Source organism: Balaenoptera physalus, assembly GCF_965194825.1.
Source record: "Balaenoptera physalus genome assembly, chromosome: 10".
Taxonomy (NCBI): Eukaryota; Metazoa; Chordata; class Mammalia; order Artiodactyla; family Balaenopteridae; genus Balaenoptera; species Balaenoptera physalus.
Window position 1 is genome coordinate 57605718 of NC_138889.1, and position 22189 is coordinate 57627906.

At 39.7% G+C, this 22189-nt stretch overlaps 1 protein-coding gene across 1 annotated transcript in view; it reads left to right on the top strand.

Moving 5' to 3' along the window:
• The window catches only part of INTS4 (integrator complex subunit 4), a 135847-nt gene that overhangs the window by 109436 nt on the left and 4222 nt on the right, over positions 1-22189 (top strand). The window contains exons 17-23 of the mRNA XM_082476777.1: positions 1505-1598; positions 4423-4503; positions 6358-6488; positions 11650-11709; positions 13466-13625; positions 13851-13994; positions 18540-18660. Of these exons, the coding sequence (XP_082332903.1) occupies positions 1505-1598; positions 4423-4503; positions 6358-6488; positions 11650-11709; positions 13466-13625; positions 13851-13994; positions 18540-18660 (791 nt within the window). The remainder of the gene's footprint in view (positions 1-1504; positions 1599-4422; positions 4504-6357; positions 6489-11649; positions 11710-13465; positions 13626-13850; positions 13995-18539; positions 18661-22189) is intronic.

Consider the following 22189-nt stretch of genomic DNA (forward strand, 5'->3'; position numbering starts at 1 on the left):
GGTATGGTAGTTGCCTCTGGAAAAGATTACTGGGTAGCAGCACACAGGTATAGGAAAGTGGACTAATTTAATTGTCTATCCTTTAGTATCTTTTGAATTCTATTCCTTATTGGTGTAATTCTATAGCTAGGTATGTATAACCTATTAAAAAAATTAAATGTTTCAAATCAGTAGTCCCAGCCCTGAACACAACTATTTTATGTGTGTGTACCACTTTCTGTTTTCTTGTCCACAGGCAGATGTATTTTATATGGTTGCAATCACTTTGTCTATACCTATATCCAGTTAGCATGCTTTTAATTGTGAGTATCAGAAAACCTTATCTCAAATTAACTTATAATGGCTATTTATTTCTTCATATGAATAGAAATCAGAGGCATTTCTTAGTATGGTATGGTTAAGTAGTTCATTTATATCATTAAGGACCCAGTTTCTCTCTGTCTCTTTGGATTTTTCTTGTCCTCAACATTTGCTTTATCCCAAGGCGTTTTTTCTTTTAGAGTTACAGTATGACTGCCAGTGGTAATCAGGACTATAAAATATTCTTGTTCAGTCTAGTGAGAGATAGAGACAGAGAGAGAGAAAGAAAAGAGAGTATGAGTGATTCATAGACCACCATCAGACCTGCTTCAAGCATTGAATATAAGTCCTTCCTTTAGGACTCATAAGGCCAACTTAGGTGACCTAACCAGGGAGATGATGTGTACTAATTAGCTTAGTCCAGTCGGACTCTACCTGGAACTAGGTTTGGGGCACCTTCTCTTGAACAAAATCAGGGTTCACTTAGTAAGGAAAAAGTGGAAAATTACTAACTAGGTAGGCAGCCAATGGAGCCCACTATGATACCGTAAAATTTTTTTTTCTGATGATATAAAACATACCCATTGTATAAAACACTTGGAAAATAAAGCATAGTTAGGAGAAGGCACTAAAAAATACCCTGATACCTCTATCTAGAAAACAGGTTGCTGTGTTTTTCTCATATCTCATATATGTGTGTATATATATATATGGTTTTTACATAGTTGAGATCATATACCTTATTACCATATTATATTTTAATGGTTGTAGAATATTCCATTGACTGTATATACAGTAATTTATTTAATAATTCCTCTACCATTGAATATTTAAGTAGTTACTGAGTTTTACTATAATAGTCCACATAACAATGAATATTGTGGGGCATAAAGCATTTCATTTCTGTTGAATGTTTCCCTTAGAATTACTTCTTAGCATAAAGCTACTGATCAAAACTTTTGACTGTATGTGTGACTTTTATAATGTAGTACAGTTTTGTTTTCCAGAAGAATTATAGCAGCTCAAACTGCTATCAAAGTGTAAGTGAACCAGCTTCATTATAACCACTTCAGCATTGAGTGCTGTCATTTAAAAATTTTTTACCAATTTACTAGGTATAAAATGGTAAAAAGCTTTTGACATGATCTTTAATTGGTGTTATTATCCTTATTCTATGTTTGGCTTGGGTTTTTATTTACTACAGGGATCTGCAAAGACTTGGAGAACTTCAGTCTGAATTGGCAGGAGTAGCTGACTTCTCTGCTACCTATCTTAGGTGTCAACTTCTTCTCATCAAGGTTGGTTTGAATCCATTTTGTTCATGAGTGTGTTGCTAAGAATGAAGTTTAATGGATCCAGCAGTGTTTGAGGCCATAAGTAGAAAAATAAATGGTTTTATGCAACCGCTTAGCAATGGGGAAATTATGTACTCTGCAGTATAATTATATTTGCCTCTAATAAAAGAATTGTTAACTCATATAGGAATTTGAATTTTTTAATTTGGGAGAATTCTTTTATCATATAATTAGAGCAGGTTGGATAACCATTTGCATTAGAATCCCAAGGATTTTAATTGTTTTTTAATAATTTGATTAGCAAAGATCTTGTATAAACATTTGTATTTTATATATTTATATATTTCTAAATGCTAATTTCATTTGGTCAAAGTCAGATTAGTCAAAGGTTGATTTCATTGCTCTTAAGAGTGCTAATGACTTGCTGTCATTTCATACTAGGTAGTTAGAGTACATATATACACACACAAAATTGGTACCCAAAAGCTGTTTCAGTTCACTGAGTTGAAAACCAATTAAACTAGCTCAATAGCTGTCAGCTTCTGCAGCAGAGTTCTGCTATAAATTTAGGCTTAGAATTTAGAAGAGCCCTTCTAACTTGATAAGACTTACTTGGCTTTAGTTCTAAATGTGGTTAGTATTCAAAGTTATTAATGATATTTGACCAAAGTCAGAATAAATGGAGGCGTCAGAAATTATTTGCCACTGTAAGATATGTGAGCTTAGGGTTGTGTAGGTGTGTGTATGCATGTGAAGATGAGTGTGTACACTGAAGTAGGTTGGGATTTAAACAGTCCTTATTTGGCTAGATACTTTCAAATATATATGCCTGTTTAACCACCACCACAGTTAAGATATAGAAGACTTCCATACCCCCAAAAGTTCATGTCCCTTTGCACAGTTATTTGGCTTTTCCAAGCTTCTATGAAACAAGGCTAATAACTCTACCCAGGTAAGGATTGGTAGCAAGCAGTGCATGTGAAAACCCTTGGTCTAGTGTCTGGTACATAGTGAGTGCCATGTCAGTGTTGGTCTTCTTCCTTCTTCCTTAGCTTGTTGTCTTCTAGATAGGAATACAAGAAGGCCTTTGAAAAGAGTCCACTTTTCTTTAGTAGGAAAAGAGAAGAGATTACTCCTAAAAAGAAAACAGAACTATGTTTTTTATTCAGCGTCATGGAGCAGAAGTGTAGGAAAGGGACCCAGACTTAGAACCCAAGTCAGGCAAGTGTTTGATAACAGGGGAGGAGCTAAATAAATCGTGGCACATCTACTCAACAGTATATTCTGTAGCAGTAATGATCTTTATGAAGAATTATATAAGAACATGACCAAATATGACATAATGTTATGTACCCAAAGAAGCATACAAAATTATTTCTGCTTTCTGACTACAACTATATAAAAAAACATGCATATAGGAAATGATTGGAAGCAAATATTCAAAAATAATAACTCTTAGTGGTAGTATGATTTAGGTTATTAAACAATTTCTATATCTATAGTCTAGACCTGCCACTGTCAAATACAGTAGTCGCTAGGTACGTGTGACCATTGAGCACTGTAAATGTTCATGTTGAGGACTTCCCTGGTGGTGTAGTGGTTAAGAATCCGCCTGCCAATGCAGGGGACACGGGTTTGATCCCTGATCTGGGAAGATCCCACGTGCCGTGGAGCAACAGCCCGTGCGCCACAACTACTGAGCCTGCGCTCTAGAGCCCATGAGCCACAACTACTGAAGCCCATGCACCTAGAGCCCGTGCTTCGCAACAAGAGAAGCCACCGCAGTGAGAAGCCCGTGCACCGCAAAGAAGAGTAGCCCTGCTCGCCGCAACTAGAGAAAGCCCGCTCCCATCAACGAAGACCCAATGCAGCCAAAGATAAATAAATAAAAAATAAATAAATTTATAAAAATAAATAAATAAATAAATGTTCATATTGAGATGTACTGTAAGTGTAAAATACACACTGGATTTCTTAGACTTAGTATGAAAAAATGTAAACTATCATTAATAATTTTAAAAATATTGATTGCATAGTGAAATAATATCTTATTTATACTGGGTTAAATAAACTATATTGTTAAAATTAATTTCACCTGTTTCTTTTTACTTTTAAAGATGTGGCTACTCTAAAATGTAAAATTACATACATGGCTTATGTTACATTTCTATTGTACAGTGTTAGTCTAGGTTTTCTGTAATGTCATTATGTCTGTAATTAAGAAGGGCTGTGAAAATAAGAGACTGTAGCAGAGGTTTAGATGAGATGACCGTATGGATGGATAGGCGAGGAGGGAGATGGAAGGTAAAATCCGTGGCTCTAGGTGATAGTTTTGAATGTGGAGAGATTGAGAGAGGGAGGAATCTAGGAAAGCGTCTTGATTTCTTGTTTGAGTATGTTGTTAAGGTGATAGGGCTGTTCAAAGGATAGTGAGCATGGAGCAAAGAAAAAGGAACTAAGTCAGGGAAGAAGGGTCTAGGCAGTCTGGTTAGTCCAGTGACTCTGGGATCAAGGAGGTCCCAGAGCCTCAGAAGCCTGGCTTGCCTGGACATTCTTGGTGAGGCCTTCATGGCTCCTGCACTCTGCTTGCAAGCTCTGGTCTGGAACATAGGGTCTTTGGGCCAAGAATTGAATGGGGAGGAGTTCATTTGGCCCAAATCATTGGTCTCCTCTCTGTCCATAATAGGTAGGGCTTATTGGCCTAAAAGAATAAGAATAAGAGGAAGTCTTGATCACGGTAAATTTTCAAAGCAAAACAGACACTTAAGTCTCAAATTATATGGCAGTCTTTCTGACCTCTGTGTTCTGTCCTCTCCTGATTTGTTAGGCCTTGCAGGAAAAGCTGTGGAATGTGGCTGCCCCTTTGTATGTGAAGCAGAGTGATTTGGCCTCAGCAGCAGCAAAACAGGTAAGCTTATTGAGACCTTCTCCTCAGGTGGATCTCTGTCCAGATCTCTGTCCAGAAATTGCATTGTCTAAGTTAGAGTCAGAGGCCTTCACAAGGCTCTGCTGTGGCCTCCCCATTTTCAGCCTGTGTCAGAAGTTAGTGATATGAGAAGCAGCATAATTAGGGGACACAGCACTGGCTTTAGAGTCAGGGGACTTGGGTTCTGTCCCCATGTCTGCCTCTAATTTGTTGGGTGGTGTTGAGCAGGTTACTTAACCTCCCTGATTTCTAAGATTTCTTTTGTGTTCTAAAATATTATTAGTTTGTATTTCAGATATACTAAAATCCAATAAATACTATCATGAATCTTTCATCTGAAAATGTAGCTGAACTCATTTTGAGGTGGTTTATATTTTTAGCCTGTACCATCTCTCTTTCTCTCTCTTTTCTTTAACCATCTCTTGAATATTTAAAGGTCTTTTTGTTCCTCCTCAGTTCATTAAGTAGCCTTTAATTTTACTTGCCTTAAGTTTATTTCTTTCTAGTTTTGAGCAATTTCCCGTCATTCTTGGGTACTGGGATTTGGTGAACTCTTCTGGGTCATGTCTTCCCAATAGTAAGTCTGTATATGACTAATTACGACCCAGTAGGAAGATAATGATGGTGACTATGATTGTTACATTACAGTTCACTAAATGATTTCAAGTCTATTTTAATTAGCCCTCATGATAATCCCATTAGGTTGGAATAAGTATTAAGTCCATTTTACAGATGAAACAACGCTCAGCAAGGTTATATTCATAGAGCTATAGGTAGTAAGTCAGGGACTTGAGCTCAGGTACTCTGATACCCAGAGTCTGTTTTCTTTCCACTACTCTGCTTCATCTCTTACCTAATCTAGACTCCCTCTCAGACCTGCCATGTGGCTTATTGTAGGGGAGTAGAACTTAATGACAACAGACCACCAATGGGCCATGTTGGGAGGGATGGGACAGGGAGCAGTAGTCTGGAAGAAAGTAGTCTGGAAGAAAGAGAAAGGAATTACCATTGCTATGTGACAGTTACTGTGCTAAGCACCGTCCATACCCCATTTAATCCTTTAAATTTTATGATGTTGGTGCTTTTTCTTCTGCATTTACAGATAGGGAAACTGAGGCACCATGTAATTAGGAAACTTATCTTACTGTCAGTTGTAGAAGACAACTGACAGGGCTCTGACTCAATGGGAGGCAAGCATCATTGCCTGCCATCATTGCTTGCCTCCCATTGAAGAAAGGGAAGGGAAAGAGAAGCATCATTCAGGGGGGAGTCGCTGACTTGGATAGAATAGAGTGAGAGTTTAAGATGCACTGGGCTTGAGCTGAGGTCACTGACATTGTTTTCTGCACTGATTCCCTCCCTAAAATCCCTCTGACAGACCAGGCCCATAGAACAGTCTGGATGGCTAACAGGTGGTCAATGGTTCCTAATACTAAGTTCTTGAGGACTTTTCCTGAGGATTACGTTTCCATACGTATTCATTTGCCACCACGTCACAGTGAATTTGCTTTAGTTACAAGCAGTGCTTTACAGTTTTATCAGTGTTTAAACTTTCATATCTTTATATCATCAACTAAGATGATATTACCAGATGAAAGTTTGTTTTTTTAATTGACAAAATAATTTATTCTCTCAACATGTATATTAATTTCTCTCAAATTACACTAATTTCTCTCAACATAGGCACTTAAAAATCTCAGTTCAGAATTAAAGCATAGGCATTAAAAAAAGCACTCTGTTCAGATCTGGTTTCACTTAGAATCCTGTGCTGCTCTTTGCTCTTATGTAAGACTATAATGATATTTTCACTGCTTATTACTTACATTTTCCTTATAGATCATGGAAGAAACCTACAAAATGGAGTTCATGTATAGTGGCGTGGAGAACAAGCAGGTGGTGATTATCCATCACATGAGGCTGCAGGCCAAAGCCTTGCAACTTATAGTAACAGCACGGACTGCTCGAGGGTAAGATGTGTGGTTGGTGAAAAAGGGTGGCTGAGTCCTTTTAAAGACACTTACAACTGCATTCAGAGATCGCACCAAGGTTAATGATGTGTGAAATAATATTTAGGAAAGACTTCCTAAGGGGTATACAAGCTCTTCATTTTTTCAGATATTCCAAGTTACATTCTTGGATCAGATTAGATCCCTGGAAAAACCCTTTGGTGGCTCTCCATTGCCTACAACACAACGTAGGGCTTCATCTGGCAACAAGGCATTCTGTATAGTCCTTGATAGATTTCTTTAAGAATATAGTGCCAGAACCACTTTTTTTCTCTTCTGATGGGACTAGTGCTCTATCTTAGGCAGTAAAGACAAATTATGAGAATGTATGGTGCTGTGAGACTACTTTGTTCAAATCCTGACCTCTCTACTTATTTGTTGTTTGATTGCAGACAGGTTTTTTTAGCCTCTCTGTGCCTTGTTTTCCTGTCTGTAAAATGAGAACCATGACAGCATCTATCTCATGGGGTTTCCGTGAAAAATGAATGGGATAATACGTGTAAAAGCACTTAGCATGGTACTTAGTATGTAGTAAGAGCTCATTATAATGGTAGCTGTTAGACTCTGATAATGAGAATTGCTATATTTCATTGATTCTAAAATGCACGTTTAAAAATTTTACTTCTCTGAAATCAGATATTTTGATGGTGTGCCATAGTTTGATTGAAAGTGTTTTTGTTTCTTGGTGTTTCGTAAAATAAAGGTGCATCTTAAGAATAATGGCACCACGGATTTAATATAATATAGTACTTAGGAAACTCGTTATCAGACAGGAGACACATTTGATGCTCAGTCCACCAGTTGTGTCAGCCTAAAAATAGTGTACAGAAATAAATATGAGTGTTTAAGTAAGCACTGAAAAATACATTAAAAGGAACATTGTATTATTTTATTTCTTTGCTTATCTTGATAGCGACCTGATAAACTCAGGTAGTGATTTAATCTTAGAGATAGCCATACATTCATTTAACAAATGTTTAATCCCTGCCATGTGCCAGTCACAGATGAGAAAAGATTGGTGCTTGTGATGGCATCTACACATTTTTATTTAAAGAAAATAAATATCTTTTTCAGTTTATATATGATTATTGTAAAAATTTAAGTATTGCAGATTAAGTGAACATTCTGTTCTCTGGTAATCTACCCCTTGTAAAACAAATGACTAAAAGTATAGATTATAAATGTGTGTATTTATTAGCATAAATTGAATCATAATATACTTGGCTGTTCTGCCATATTTTCATTTCATCCAACAATGTAATATTTCATATTTCCGTGTCATTATATAAAGATTCCAATATATTTGGTCTTTACTCATACTATATTATTTTATATTTTCCATTTGTATGCATTCCTGCTTCTTTTTCTTTTTCCTTGATTTTTGCTGGAAGTTTTTGATTGTTTTGTTTCTTTTTGTTTCTTTCTTCTTCCAGGGGTTTGAAAGTTCTGTACCCTAACTTTAACCTCTTCAAGTGAGAGGCAGTAGAACATAATGATTAAGAGTGCTGGGGTGCCTCATTGCTTTGATTCAGATCTTGACTCCACTATTTGCAAACTTAGTGACCTTGGACAAGTTACTTAAGAACTTCTGTCTCAGTTTGTTTCCCATAAGTTAAACTGGGATAATAATAGTACTTGCCTCTCTGTCATAGGGTTATTGTAAGGATTATTGAATTATTATATGTGAAGCCCTTAAAATACAGCCTAACACATTAAGAGTAAACACTTGACAAATGTTAGCTCATTTTAGTTGTATAAATAGTATTTTTACTCATATATATATATATGTTAAAAAATTTTTTTTATTTTTGGCTGTGTTGGGTCCTTGTTGCTGTGTGCGGGCTTTCTTTTTGCAGCGAGCGGGGGCTACTCTTCGTTGCGGTGCGCGGGCTTCTCATTGCAGTGGCTTCTCTTTGTTGCGGAGCACGGGCTCTAGAGCACAGGCTCAGTAGTTGTGGCACACGGGTGTAGTTGCTCCACGGCATGTGGGATCTTCCCAGACCAGGGCTCGAACTCGTGTCCCCTACACTGGCTGGCGGATTCTTAACCACTGCGCCACTGGGGAATCCCTACCCTTATATTTTTAATAAACAGATTGACCTTATATTTTTCAGCATAAAAAAATAGAATTTATGATCATCTCTATCAAGACCACATCTAATCAAAATGAAAGTTTTAGTGTACTTTTATTTGATTGTTTCATGCTGTTAAATAATTTAGAATTTAGTTTCAGATTGTTCTTTTTTTAAATTGAAGTATAATTGGTATACAATATTAGTTTCAGGTGTACAGCATAGTGATTCAGCATTTTTACAGATTATACTCCATTAAAAGTTATTATAAGATAATGGCTATAATTCCCTGTGCTGTACAATATATTGGATTATGGTTTTTAACGGATCTCTTATTTTAAGAATTCTTTCTTAAAATATGCATTACTCTTTATAAGTACGTTATCAAAATAATTTAGCTCCCGCTTACCCACCACTGTTCTTTATGTATCACAATTGCCTTTTAAAATTCCTTGTTCTAATTCACTATTTATCTGACTGGAACTCATTCGCTAGTATTGTTTTTCAGAGTAAGTATATCAGTAGTATACTCATTGAGACTTCGCATATCTAAAACTGCCTTTCTTTTGCTCTCATACATAATTGGAATTCTTTCAGAACTCTGTTAGTATTGCTATGTTGCCTTTTAGTATTTAATGTTACAGTTAGGATGTCTGATGTCTGTCTGGTTCTCTTTCCTTTGTAGTTAGCTTATTTTTCATGTCTCAAAGCTGTAAACTTTTTCTTTTTCTTTTTAGAATTCAGAAATTTCATCAGGATATGTCTAGTTATGTGTTTCCTTTCATTATTCTTACTGACCTTTAATGGGACTTCGAAGTCTCAGCTCTGTTTTATCTCAGGGATTTTTTTCCCTCTATTATTTCTTTAATTACTACTTCTTCTATCCACTCCAGCCTACCATACTGGATATTGTATCTTCTGGATCTATTTTCCCTATATCTTATCTTTTCTCTCATAATTTCAGTTTCTTTTTCTACTTTATATTCTGAGTAAATTCCTCAACATACTCTTTTAATTTACCATTTCAGTTTTCATCATTTTTCATTCTAGTGTTCTTCAGTTGTTGAGTTGATTTCATTATTATTATTTCCAAGTGTGCTTTCTTCTGTGTACCTTTTTTGTAGCCGTTTTTCTTGCTTTATCAATGCAATATCCTTTCAAATCTCCTCTTAAATCTTAATCAGGTTGTTTATTAGAATTTTTAAAAAAGCTTTCTGTGCTTTCTTCCCTTGACATTACCTCATTGAGGTCTGCTTGGTCTCCTTTACAGCTCCTTATCATCCTTATAACATCTAATAATTTTTCATTGTCTTTGAATACTTACAAGTGAAAGTTTAGACTAGTTTAAATTGGTAACTGGTATAGGCTTCCCCAACAGTTATAGGTCAGTGTTTGGTTTCCCCTAGTGGGCCTCACTCTTACATTGAAAGTGGGGGTTCTTAGAGTGCTAGAGGCCTACTTCATGTACGTACCATGTAGGTGAGGCTACCTACTCTGTTTGGGGGTTGGGGAAGAGTTCCCAAATCTTTTTGTATTGCACTGCTTGGAAATTCTCCAAGTTGGTTGTATGTGAGCAAGCCAAAAAAGGTGCTACTTGGCCAAATTGCTTTCATTTCAATCTCTGCTTAGCTGGAGTTCTCCCTTCCAGCTCTCTCATCCTAGGTGGTCTTTGGTTGGTTAACCTCACCAGCAAATTTCAGCTCCACTTCTAATAGTTTGTCAGAGTTAAGAAAGTTTCAAGTGCTACCTGCTTTTTAGGAAAATAATTCAAATTAATGTTGATTGTAGAGTACATTTCCATCTGCCATTTATCATTTATTTATCCATTCAACAAATATTTATTGAATAGCTGCTTGTGTCAGGAAATACATGATGAATGATACAAAGTCCCTACTCTTCATGGAGCTTACAGCTTAGTGGAAAAACTTGACTCGGTTATTAAGAACCTTAATACCATTCTCTCACATGTTTTTATATAAGGAAAGAGTATTTGTTTTTTCTTCACTGGAACTTTACTCCTTCAATTAATAATATATTAATGAAAATAAGTGGAACATTCCCTGCAGAAATTATAAGAAATAAAATGCACAAAGATCAAAGGAAAAATCTGTTGTGTGATTAGTAAGTTATATTGTCCTGGCATGTTGCCTGGCTTATTTAGGTATATATTTAAGTTTTTACAGAAATGAAATACTCTAAGTACTGCGGGACCAAAGAAGCCAAGATAGAGAAGAAAGCATATAGTCTGTGTCTGTGTGCAAAGTAGTAACAAAACCTTTTCCCCTTCTGCATGAGAATTTGACCTTTGGTTTCCAGGTCTATTCCCTGGAAAGCTGATCGCAACAACTCTATTACTAGTTGACACTGCTATGGTAAAAATGATCTCTGAGAAAATTACATGTAGACTAGAAGGAACTATCAGTGAACTATAATTACCTAATGCAGACACCATAGCTTTGGGCTTCATTGAATGCAGTGATTCTTGTAACTGAGCATACCCCTGTGGGGACCCTGGAAGGTATGCCTTTGGATTACTTCAAGAGATATTAGCACCTATGGAGCATGAGGCTTCTAAGTGAAGATGGTCTCCACATTTGCCTGATGTAGATCTCATCTCCTTGAACCTGAGCTATCAGTGGCAAGGTCAGAGCTCCCAGACAGCTATGTAGATGGCTGAATGGGCTGCTGCAAGGACTCCTGCAGAGGAGGAATATGACATTGCACTGGCTGTAAGCTGTGCTCCTGTCCTATATCCTTACTGAATCTGGTGCCAAGTGTGGCCTGTGATAGTCTTTGATTTTGAATGTATATTGAGCCTAATGGGCACTGCAGTGTTTTAATTAGGTCTTGGGATCCTGGCAAATATTTCCCCCTAGGTCCATTAGGAGTCCTCTGTTTCTCTCACAGATTATTTTTATAGTATAATATGCTCATCATCTTTTCTTGTGGGCTCAGGTTTCTGGAACTTTGGTCTTTACTCCTCAGTTTTCAGATTTCACAAGCAAATTACATGGGTTTTTGTTTGTTTTGTTGTTTTTTCTTTTCTACAGAGTTGACCCCTTATTTGGGATGTGTGAAAAATTTTTACAGGAAGTGGACTTTTTTCAGAGGTAAGTATTTCATCACCTTCTAGCTTATCAAATCTTGGTTATGTAGAGATCGCACTTACAGGGAAACAAGAGCAATCACAAGCCAGAATCTTTGGTTTAGCCCATGCAGCCAAGCTATTATTATACATGCAGTGTGCCCTAATTTGTATACAGGTGGCTCTCAGTATCCATGGGTTCTGCATTCATGGATATGGAGGCTTCGACTGTATTATTCCATTTTATATAAAGGACTTGAGCATCCGTGGATTTTGGTATTTGCAAGGGGTCCTGGAACCAATCCACCACAGATACTGAGAGATAACTGTATTTTCTTTACTGGTATATAAACTTCTTAAGTTATCTAAACATACAACATAATAATAAAAACACCAGGAATTTTTTTGATTCAGCACTCAGCTGGGCCAGAAAAAGACAAATATTATGTGGGAAAACTCAAACTCTTGTTGAAAAATCACGTTTCTATTTTTTTGCACCATGGTTCTTAAACTTGCGTATTTCTAATCTACAAAAATTGTTCCATCATTCTATAGGTAGCTTTTATTTTGTAGCATAGATATGTTTTCTCAGGATTCATTATGAAGTAAATCAGCTAAAACAGATGCAGTCGATGAGTGGAAGGCTTGGTGAAACAGTGGGGGTCGAGGTAGTGACCTCGACTGTGACCTGTGGTATGCTGGCGATACAATACTGGGAAGAAGGCATTTATAGGATTTTAAAATCTAATATGTATTAAGTCTAATATTTCATTTTTTCACTCCTTGCTTCTACCCCCATGAACTTTACCAAACCTGACTCTACAGGTTTGTATGACTCTACACTTTTCAGGCTTTTTTCATTTGGGTGATGATAGCTTCCTATAGGGCTGAGTTGCAGTACTACTCTTCACCAATAGGAGCTGCTCTGTAGTAAATGGTACAATCTAGCTTGACTCTTTAGATCCTGACTTCAAATCTCTACGAAGTCCATGCCTTACTTTTGGTTTTAGATTTTTTTTTAATTGAAGTATAGTTGGTTTACAATGTTGTATATGTTTCTGGTGTACAGCAAACTGATTTAGTTAGACATGGTTTTAGATTCTTTAAGGTGGAGAGTCTGTTTTTGCACAGCTGGGTTGGAGAGATTTTTGGAAAGATGACAGCTCTGATTTGCCACAGATGAGGATCTGTTGTTAAGAGCTGCACATTCTTTCTTAATTCAGCCTCTGAGTCCCTGTACTGATATCACCCCTCAGTGAAATATTTTTTGACTATCTCCTTCTACAAAGCAGAGTACTGTGGAATCATTCAGAGCTGGGAGTAAGTTACTTAACTTTTTTTAAGCCTCAGTACAACATTATCCTCTCTGAGTCTCAATGTTCATATCAGTGATGCTCCATTAAGACAGGCTTTTTCTTCTCTTTTGCTCAGTGTCATGTCCCCAGTGTCTAGAATACTACTTGGTAAGGCCTAAAGGCATATTTGTTATATTAATTAATGAATCTGTAATATGACAATAATAATTCTAATAATGCACAGGATTGCTGGGAGGATTAAATAAGATAGTGTAAAACAAGAGGATGCCTGGCATATATAGGTATTTAATAAGCAAGGCTATTATGATGGTCATGTCACTACAGCATAATTACATAGGTGCATGGCTTTCCTCGGTAACCATGAACTCCTCCAGTTCATCACTTTTCCTACCTCAGGGCTTGGCAGAAGTTTGGGGCTCAGCCTGTGGTGAATGAATGCATAGTTGCTTCTGTTTGTTCCTTCAGGTGTTTCATCGCTGATTTGCCCCACCTGCAGGACAGCTTTGTGGACAAACTTCTTGACCTTATGCCCCGACTCATGACATCCAAACCTGCAGAAGTGGTCAAAATTCTACATACCATGCTGCGGCAGAGTACCTTCCTACACCTCCCCCTTCCAGAGCAGGTCAGCGTCTGTGTCATACCCCTTCAGGCGAAATCCATCCAGAGAGCATCCAAAACTGCTCATCTTGGTGATCTTCTTTGACCAGTGGAGGAGCTGGGTTAGGGCCTTTCCTCTGATTGACTAACATATGTCCACCCATTAGATAAGGAGACAGAAAGGCAAGGATCATGTTTTGTTACCTAGAGATGACCTGGCTTTAGAATCGTATTTTCTTCTTGCTTACAGATCCACAAAGCCTCAGCCACCATTATTGAGCCAGCGGGCGAGTCAGACAACCCTTTGCGGTTTACATCTGGGTTGGTGGTGGCCCTGGATGTCGGTGCAACCCTGGAACATGTGCAGGATCCTCAGAGCACTGTGAAGGTCCAGGTCTGTCAGGTTTTGGTCCCCATGGAGCTTCTAAACTGACTTTGTGTTGGAACTTTTAACTTTAGCACCCCTGTAATCTCTACCTGAGGGACAGAAACTGGGGAGAGAGAAGAGATAAGTTTTTATGGACAAGAGCCTGGGCGTGAATCCCGGCTCTACTGCTGGTTATGGTCTGGAGGAAGTTACTTTAAACTCTGAACCTTAGATTCTGCAACTGACAAATAGGAATAGTTGACATTGAAATGAAGTGATGTGTATAAAGTTCCTGATCCCCAGTAAGTGTTCACTAAATGACAGGGCCGCTTGTATTCTTATAATGTAAAGTTAAGACTTGGTATTTTCAGGGCTATAAGCAAACTGTAATAAGTCCTTTTCCGGTTGTGGGTGGGTCAGCTTGGTGAATACAGTTTATGGGTGGGAAAAAGCAGTCACTAGGGAGTATTCTTTCCAAGTTAGATAGATGTACTAGAGAGACAGGAGAGATGCAGTATAGACACTAATCAATTTAACAGTCTGTAGTTAAGCCCCACTAAGAGTCCTACCCATTTACACCCCTCCCTCCCTCCCTCCCTCCTTCCCTTCCATCCGTCCATGCTTACTCTACTGCACATGCTAAGTGCTAGGCAAACATGTCAGAATTCGTGCCCTCAGGATGCTTAGTTTCAGTGAGAGACAGACAAATGGACAGGCAGTTGTAAAACAGAAGTTCAGTCATCAGTTCAGACAGGCACAGGATGAATTAAGAATGTTATGGCCTCTTACTAAATCCTGATTGCTCACACAACATAGATCTAACTTTGGGAGCCACTTGCAACACTGCCTCCTGAAATGAGACCTAACGTTTTAAATAACCTGACCTCTTCTCAATACTAAGAGACTGGGACTTCCCTGGTGGCACAGTGGATAAGACTCCGCACTCTCAATGCAGGGGGCCTGGGTTTGATCCCTGGTCAGGGAACTAGATTCCACATGCATGCCGCAACTAAGATTTCACGTGCCTCAACTAGGGAGCCCGCATGCCGCAACCAAGGAGCCCACTTGCTGCAACTAAGTGTCACTGAGTTCAAGCTCGCTCTGCTCACTGCATGACAGGCCAGTGAATCGGGAGAAGAGGTGTTGAGGCAAGGAATACGACTTTATTCGGAAAGCCGGCAGACCAAGAAGATGGCAGACTAGTGTCTCCGAAAAACCATCTTATCTGGGTTTGGATGCCAGTTTCTTTTATAGAACAGAGAGGGGGAGGAGATGAGGAAGTATAGTAAAAAGGCCGTAAGTTTTACAAATGTCCCCTGGAATGGCTAGCCTCAGGGAGGGGATGTGTTAATTTCTTCTTTCTTGCAGCCATTCACAGGTGGGCAGGGTCAGGTTGCTTCCCCCAGCAAAGGCTCTTTGGTTTAACATTCAGGCAGAGGGACAGGGTTCCCCGAGGCAGGCCATTATGTATAGACAGTATCCTTTTAGTGAACAAGAGCAGGAAAGCAAAGGTTAAAGTAAAAGAAACAGGTCCAACATGTAGCCAGATTTGGCTCTTCCCTGTTACATGAGGAGCCCACGTACTGCAACTAAGGAATCCACCTGCCGCAACTAAGACCCGGCACAACCAACCAACCAATCAATGAAATAAATAAAGAAAATAAAGATTTAAAAAAAAAAAAAAAAGACTAAGAGACTGGTTCAGTGAGATAATGGACCGATCTACCAACTTAGCTTCTGGATTGTGAAGCTTCTTAGAAGTTTCAAAGGCAGGAATGAAGGGGAACATAATACACCACCCCAAAATAAGCCTTTTTGGCCTAAGGATTATTTTAGGATGATTATTTTTGAGAGGCTGTAGACTGGAAACAGAGTAGAATTGCCCTTTTGTGAGGGAAATTTACATTTATAAGGGAAATCTCCATTTGTAAGGTATCTCCCTCTCAGTTCCAAAAAGGGAAGCAAGACTAAATGTCTAGAAACTCATCAGTGAAGACTATGCCAACTTAAATTTGCATAACACTCGTACCCTTGATTATTGTGTTTTACCTGATAACCTCCCATAACAGGCTCCCTTCCTCTTCAACATCTTTCTTTTGTTTTTAGCTGAATATGGTATTTAAGGTGATGGCTTGGTTAGTTTCAGGGAGTTACTCAGTTTTCCTAGGTCTCTTCCTTATATAGAGGAGACATATTTGTTATTAACTTCTATTTGTTTTTCTCCTGTTAATCTGCCTTTTATTATAGCAGGGTCTCAGGCAAGAACCTAGAAGGGTAGAGGGGAAATTAATTTTTCTCCCCTACAGGGTTATTTCCAATTTTGGCTACTATAAAAACATTCTGCAATATACCTTTAAATATATATATATATATATATTTATATATATACACACACATATATACATATGTGTGTATATATACATGTATGTGTGTGTGTGTGTATATATATATATATGTATATATATAAATTATTAAGAATACTATGGAGAAGCCCTTAATTTGTAGAGTGTGACTAAGGAAAAGAAAGACTTTGTGGAGATACTGTTACATGGATGAGATAAAGGATGATTAAGAGCAAACGATAGAGGTATTCCAAACAGAAGGAATATGAATAAAAATTAAGGATGCAATCACCTGCAGTAAGTACAGAAAAACAGCCTGGAGCAGGCAGGGTCGGCTTCCTGGAAGAGAGTAAAGATGAATCAGGCCCTGAAGTCGGTTAATATTTGCCTATGGTGACAGTAGAGGAAAAAAATCTTCTGGCTTCCCAGCAGGAATTATTATAAATCATGAGACCTACAGAGAACTAACTCTGAGCTGCAGTTTTGTTGGGCGGCAGTGTTTTGTTTGTTGGTTTGTTTTCCCCTGTCTACCGAAAATAAATGCACAACCTAGAATTTGAGAGTTATGTTTTTTTGGGCAGACATTCTTAGATTGCAGGTATAGATTGTCGCAAGCCTGGGAGACAGCATCTCAGATAAATGTTGAGAAAACTGTTCGGAAGAGGAAGGGGGAAACCAGGATATATAGGAGTTTTTGCAACAACACCAGGTAGTCGGGACAAAAGACTACTGTTAATAAAAGAAAACTAGATATCTCAAGTTAAGGAATTTAGCACTTTTCTACATAAGGGAAGATGCAAGAGTCTGGACTCATTGAAATCCTTCCTTTGATATGCACCTCAGCTCTCTGGGACCAGTATCCTGTTTCCTCTTCCTGAGTTTCCTCAAGCTGTACCATTGGGGTGGCTGCAGTCTGATGACTGCGGTCATTCCTTGTTTCCTCCCTGAGTTCCCTCAGGGCTCACCGCTGGAGGTCGGCTGCGGTTGCTGATGGCCCGAAATCCTTTGTTTACTGATGTGGTGGGCAATGTTTTATTTCTCAGCCCCAACGTTAGTGGTTCTCCACCCTAGCTGCACTTTAGAATTATACAGAAAGTGTTAAAAAGTACTGATGCACGGGGCCTCAGCCTACACCAGTTAAATCAGAATCCTGAGAGTAGGGCCCATGACTACCAGTATTTTTTATTTAAGAGCTCATAGGTGATTCTAATGTGCAGCCAGGGTTGAGAACCCCTGTTTCACATTGTCCTTGGAAAAAGTTCCCTGGCCAATTGAGCATAAATGAGATTGCAGGTATAGATTATTTAAGGATCATCTGCTAGACTTTACTGAAAGATCACCTTCAGAGTAGCTCTACTACATGCATGGCTGGACTGTTTGGATACCTCTGCAGGCTGGGAGATGGGGAACTCGCTGCTCAGTCATGGGACAGCCCGGACAGTAGGAAAGCATTGTCCAGTTCAGCTACCATGCCCCAACACTTCCAGACAGATGAGATTATGGGGCAGGTGGGCTGAGACATGCCTCCCCAGAGTTTCAAAGCTGAAAGACCTGTGTGGTCCCTACTGTACCCCTATCAGTGTAGTCCCATAGCCCAGGACCTGTGTGTTTCTAAGATATGCTTCATTTGTTCATTTAACTCATTTGTACACTGTGCAGTATATAATAATAGGCCCTCTACACAGATAGCTGTGAGGTCCCCCTGGGTGTTGAGGAGAGTTCTTTGGCAGCTTGTAAGATTTGAAGAACTGGCCAGTGATTTGAGCACTGAGCACTGTCTCTGTAGAAGGAGATAGATAAACAGCTTCCTAGCTGCTTATGATCTAGTGGAGAGTTACAGAATTATTCTTAATCCTTGGTAGTTGGTGATGGATCCTGGGCCATGATATGATTTGGAGCCAGAGGAAGGAGAGTCATCCTGATGGGGGTGTCTGAGAAGGCTTTTCACATCAGGATTAATATTTTAACCTATCCATGTACTTAATAGAGGCACTTTATTCCTGTCACTCATTCACCATGAATTCAGGGAACATTTATCACATACTGCTTTGTACTGGGGAGGGGGGTAGAGAGATTTCGACAGTGTTGTCCTCCCCTCCAGGAGCAGTTTCGTATGAAGGATAATGTCTTCTTTTCCTCCTGTTTTGGGGTTCACAGCAGATGTCACCAGCAATTCTGTTAAAAGCTCACAGCTCTTCTGCCTCTTTTTCTCACTTCTGTCACCTCTTAGGTCTCATATCCAGATGGCCAAGCTCAGATGATCCACCCTAAGCCGGCAGACTTTCGGAATCCCGGCCCAGGGCGGCACCGGCTTATCACTCAGGTGTACCTCTCCCACACTGCCTGGACAGGTAAGGAGTCAGTGGGCCAAGGCATTGGTTTTTTTGTAGTTTGAAAAATACGTGATTGAACCAGGCCTGCTGAGGGTTGAACTTGATTTCTTAAGGAGCTTGAAAGCTCAAACTGGGTACATTTAGACTAATTTGCTGCATTGCTTTGATTATACACAGCACAAGATTTTTTCAAAAAATGAAAAGGAGATTACAGTAGAATGGAGTCTCATTGAAAGAACCGTGGGCTGGACACCAGGAGACTATTTTCTTATCCTAACACTGCCACTGACTTGCTGTGTACACTTGGACAAGCTACTCTCCCTTCTGAATCTGTTTCCTCACCTTCCAAATTAAGATAACAATTCTTTACTACTTAATTCTGAGGACTACTCTGTCTGGAAATTAAACAGTTTTTTATTTCTTACCAGAAATTTACAATCACTCTTTTTTGTGTATGAACAATTCAGTTCATTCCCCCAGAACAAGTAAAATGACAACTGTTCCTGCCTTCCCTTCCCACATGGGCTGGTTTGTGCGGTAATGCAAAGTAAGGTGATCTATTCCTATTTTACCCTCCCATACAGCAACTGAGTAGGACCTTGATAATTTGAGAAGAGACATGGAGGTTACATAAGTATTTTTCTTTCATTTGTAAAGAATAAAACAAGAGAATACAAGTGCAATGACATTACACTTCCAAAGCCTGTAAGGCTGCTTTGGAAACTTTGAAAAAGACTCAGTCTGCAGAACCTAAAACGTGGGAGAGAATTGGCCTTGGTGGTGTTGCGTAAATCACTGAAGGTGATTCAGAAGCATGGTTGTTACTGGAGAAGGTGTTCAATACCACCAAATTTGGTTTATTTTAGAAATAGGTAGATGCCTTCTGGAATTTTCTTTCACTGTATTTTTGAATACATGAGTAACTGTTTTTTGTTTTGTTTTGTTTTTATTTATTTATTTATTTATTTATTTATGGCTGTGTTGGGTCTTCGTTTCTGTGCGAGGGCTTTCTCTAGTTGTGGCAAGCGGGGGCCACTCTTCATCGCGGTGCGTGGGCCTCTCACTATCGCGGCCTCTCTTGTTGCGGAGCACAGGCTCCAGACGCGCAGGCTCAGTAATTGTGGCTCATGGGCCTAGTTGCTCCGCGGCATGTGGGATCTTCCCAGACCAGGGCTCGAACCCGTGTCCCCTGCATTGGCAGGCAGGTTCTAAACCACTGCGCCACCAGGGAAGCCCTACATGAGTAACTGTTTATTGCCATTATTAATGGTTTTCCTCTGTCAAGGGTGTTAGGCAGGTATAGATGACTTTATAAAGTTTTCACAAAGAGGAGGTGGTGCTGTTGAGTGTCAGGGCAGCCCCTTCGGGGGTCCAGCAGGCCTGGCAAAATTGAGGGAGCAGATCCAGCTATGCCCTTACCCAGAATCTGCCTCTCTGAGTGTCCCTCAATCCATATCCTTGCTGCTTGCCACAGTGCAAGTCCACAGAAACGTAGAGTTCCTTATTTTAATCTCTTGTGGTGAAGGGATCCTAGATATGGGGAAAGAAAAGCTGTAGGACAGCGTTGTTTTGCAGGGTTAAGACTGAGGGAAGCAAAACAGCATGTTAGAGCTCAGAAGAGCTTGAAAGGTTTTGAGGGGCATATTGACTTGCCCCTGGCCACACAGCAGGTCATTGCCTGAACCAGGCCTACAATTCGGGCTGTCCTGAGCCTGAAGAATTGTAATTCATCCAGGATCACCTCCTCTGAGAGGTTGCTACTTAGTCACAATTACAAATCTCTATTTTAATTCTCTGCTCAGCACTTATTAGTGTCAGATGTTTTCTCATTTGTTTATTGACTTTCTCTCCAATTAGAATGTAGGCTCCTTGAGAACAGGGAACTTGCTCGTCATCTTTAACCTCTGTGTCCCTAGTGCCTGACATGGAGTAGGTGCTCAACAAATAATGAAAACTGAATATAGGATTTTAAATTTGCAATTAAAATTCATTTAATTCTTAGACAACTTTGTGGTGGGAATTAGTATTCTGCTCTTAATTTTGTAGATGCATAAGTGGAGGCCCATGTAGCTGAACAGTAATGGCACTGAGGCTGGCACGCAGATTTCCTAACTCCTAAATCCCTTGTTTTTTTCACTGTACCATCCTCCCATCTGACCTGGGACACTAAAGTGAAACGTGTTCTCATTCTGAAGGTGCCAGCACCTCTTTCTCCTAATCCAGGAGATGGTGCCTGGTATTGGTAAGGGACTCCTCCATCTAGTTCCTCAGCTCCCTACCAAGGGCCTCTCCTTTGGGAGACAGAATGCTCCCAGGTCACAAGGTTTGAGTCACATAGACGAGTTTCCAAATTCTGCCTTACTTGCTGTGTGATCCTGAGAAAGTTACTTAACCTCTCTATCTCATTTTCCTTTAAGATTGGAGTAATAATATATACCTCATAAAGACATATTCTTCCAAGCATGATAAATAGGTTGCATGATTTTTCCCAGATGATCTTTTGTCTCTTTTTCCCACTGTCTCTTTCCCTCTTGTTTCTTCTCCCTGCTCCTTTCCGCTGCTGGCAGTGGCTTGAATTGCCACTCTTCCCACGTGCTGGTGAGAGAAGGCATAATGACCAGATGGGGTTTAGTCCTCTGACCTTACCAGTATTTGGCTCCTGAAAGTGCTGTGAGAGCCAGGGCTAGATTGTGGTTCAGGGGTTGGCAATAGCCATCTAGGACAAGAAAGGAGAGCGTAGTGGGAGAGCTGATACTGGAGCCTAGTACCAGAAAGCAGTGCTAGTTTCATTACAGATACACTCCAGGCTGGTAAAAGGCCCCATGTGAAAAGGTGATGCTGAGGTTGCTCTCTGGGGTTGGCTAGGTTGCTCTGGTTGCCTGCCAGCCTTTCCCTTCCTGGAGGACAGCAATCTAGTCTGTATTCTGATCCCTAGGGAGAAGTCTGGAAGTAACCAGGAACACATCTGGGGAGGCATTGAGAAGTCCTGGGACCTCTGCCCTTGTTCATTTAGATCCATCCAGCCCTCATTCCTGCCCTGTAAACCTCTTAGCCTTGGGCTCATCTTTAATACTTGCACCTTTCATGAGATTGCCCAGTCACACAAAATCAAGGAGGACACCCAAGCTAGCGGTGTTCTTGGCCTCTGCACTTGCCCTTATGTTTTTCTGAAATCCTCTCCCCCTTCTTTATGGAAGCCACATGGTGAATAGAAAGATTAGTTGCTTCAGTTTATGAACTGAGCTCAAATTCTGTCACTGGTGTGGATTTGGGTAGTCACTTAGAACCTCTCAGAGTCTTGGGACTTTTTTGGGATTGTGACAGCCTTTCTTTCATGGTGTGGCAGGGTAAGAACTCTTGGGGTTATGTGCTTGGCACAGAGCAGGTGTTCCAATCCAAAGCCTTCCTGAGCTCCCTCCTCAGTACCTCTTACGGACTAGAGTGTGCACTGTGCTCCAGTGCAACTGTCTCTGCCTCCTCAGCCAAACGGCAACTTGAGGGAGGTCTTACTTATTTTTGCTGGGGCCTGCCACATGAAGATACCAGA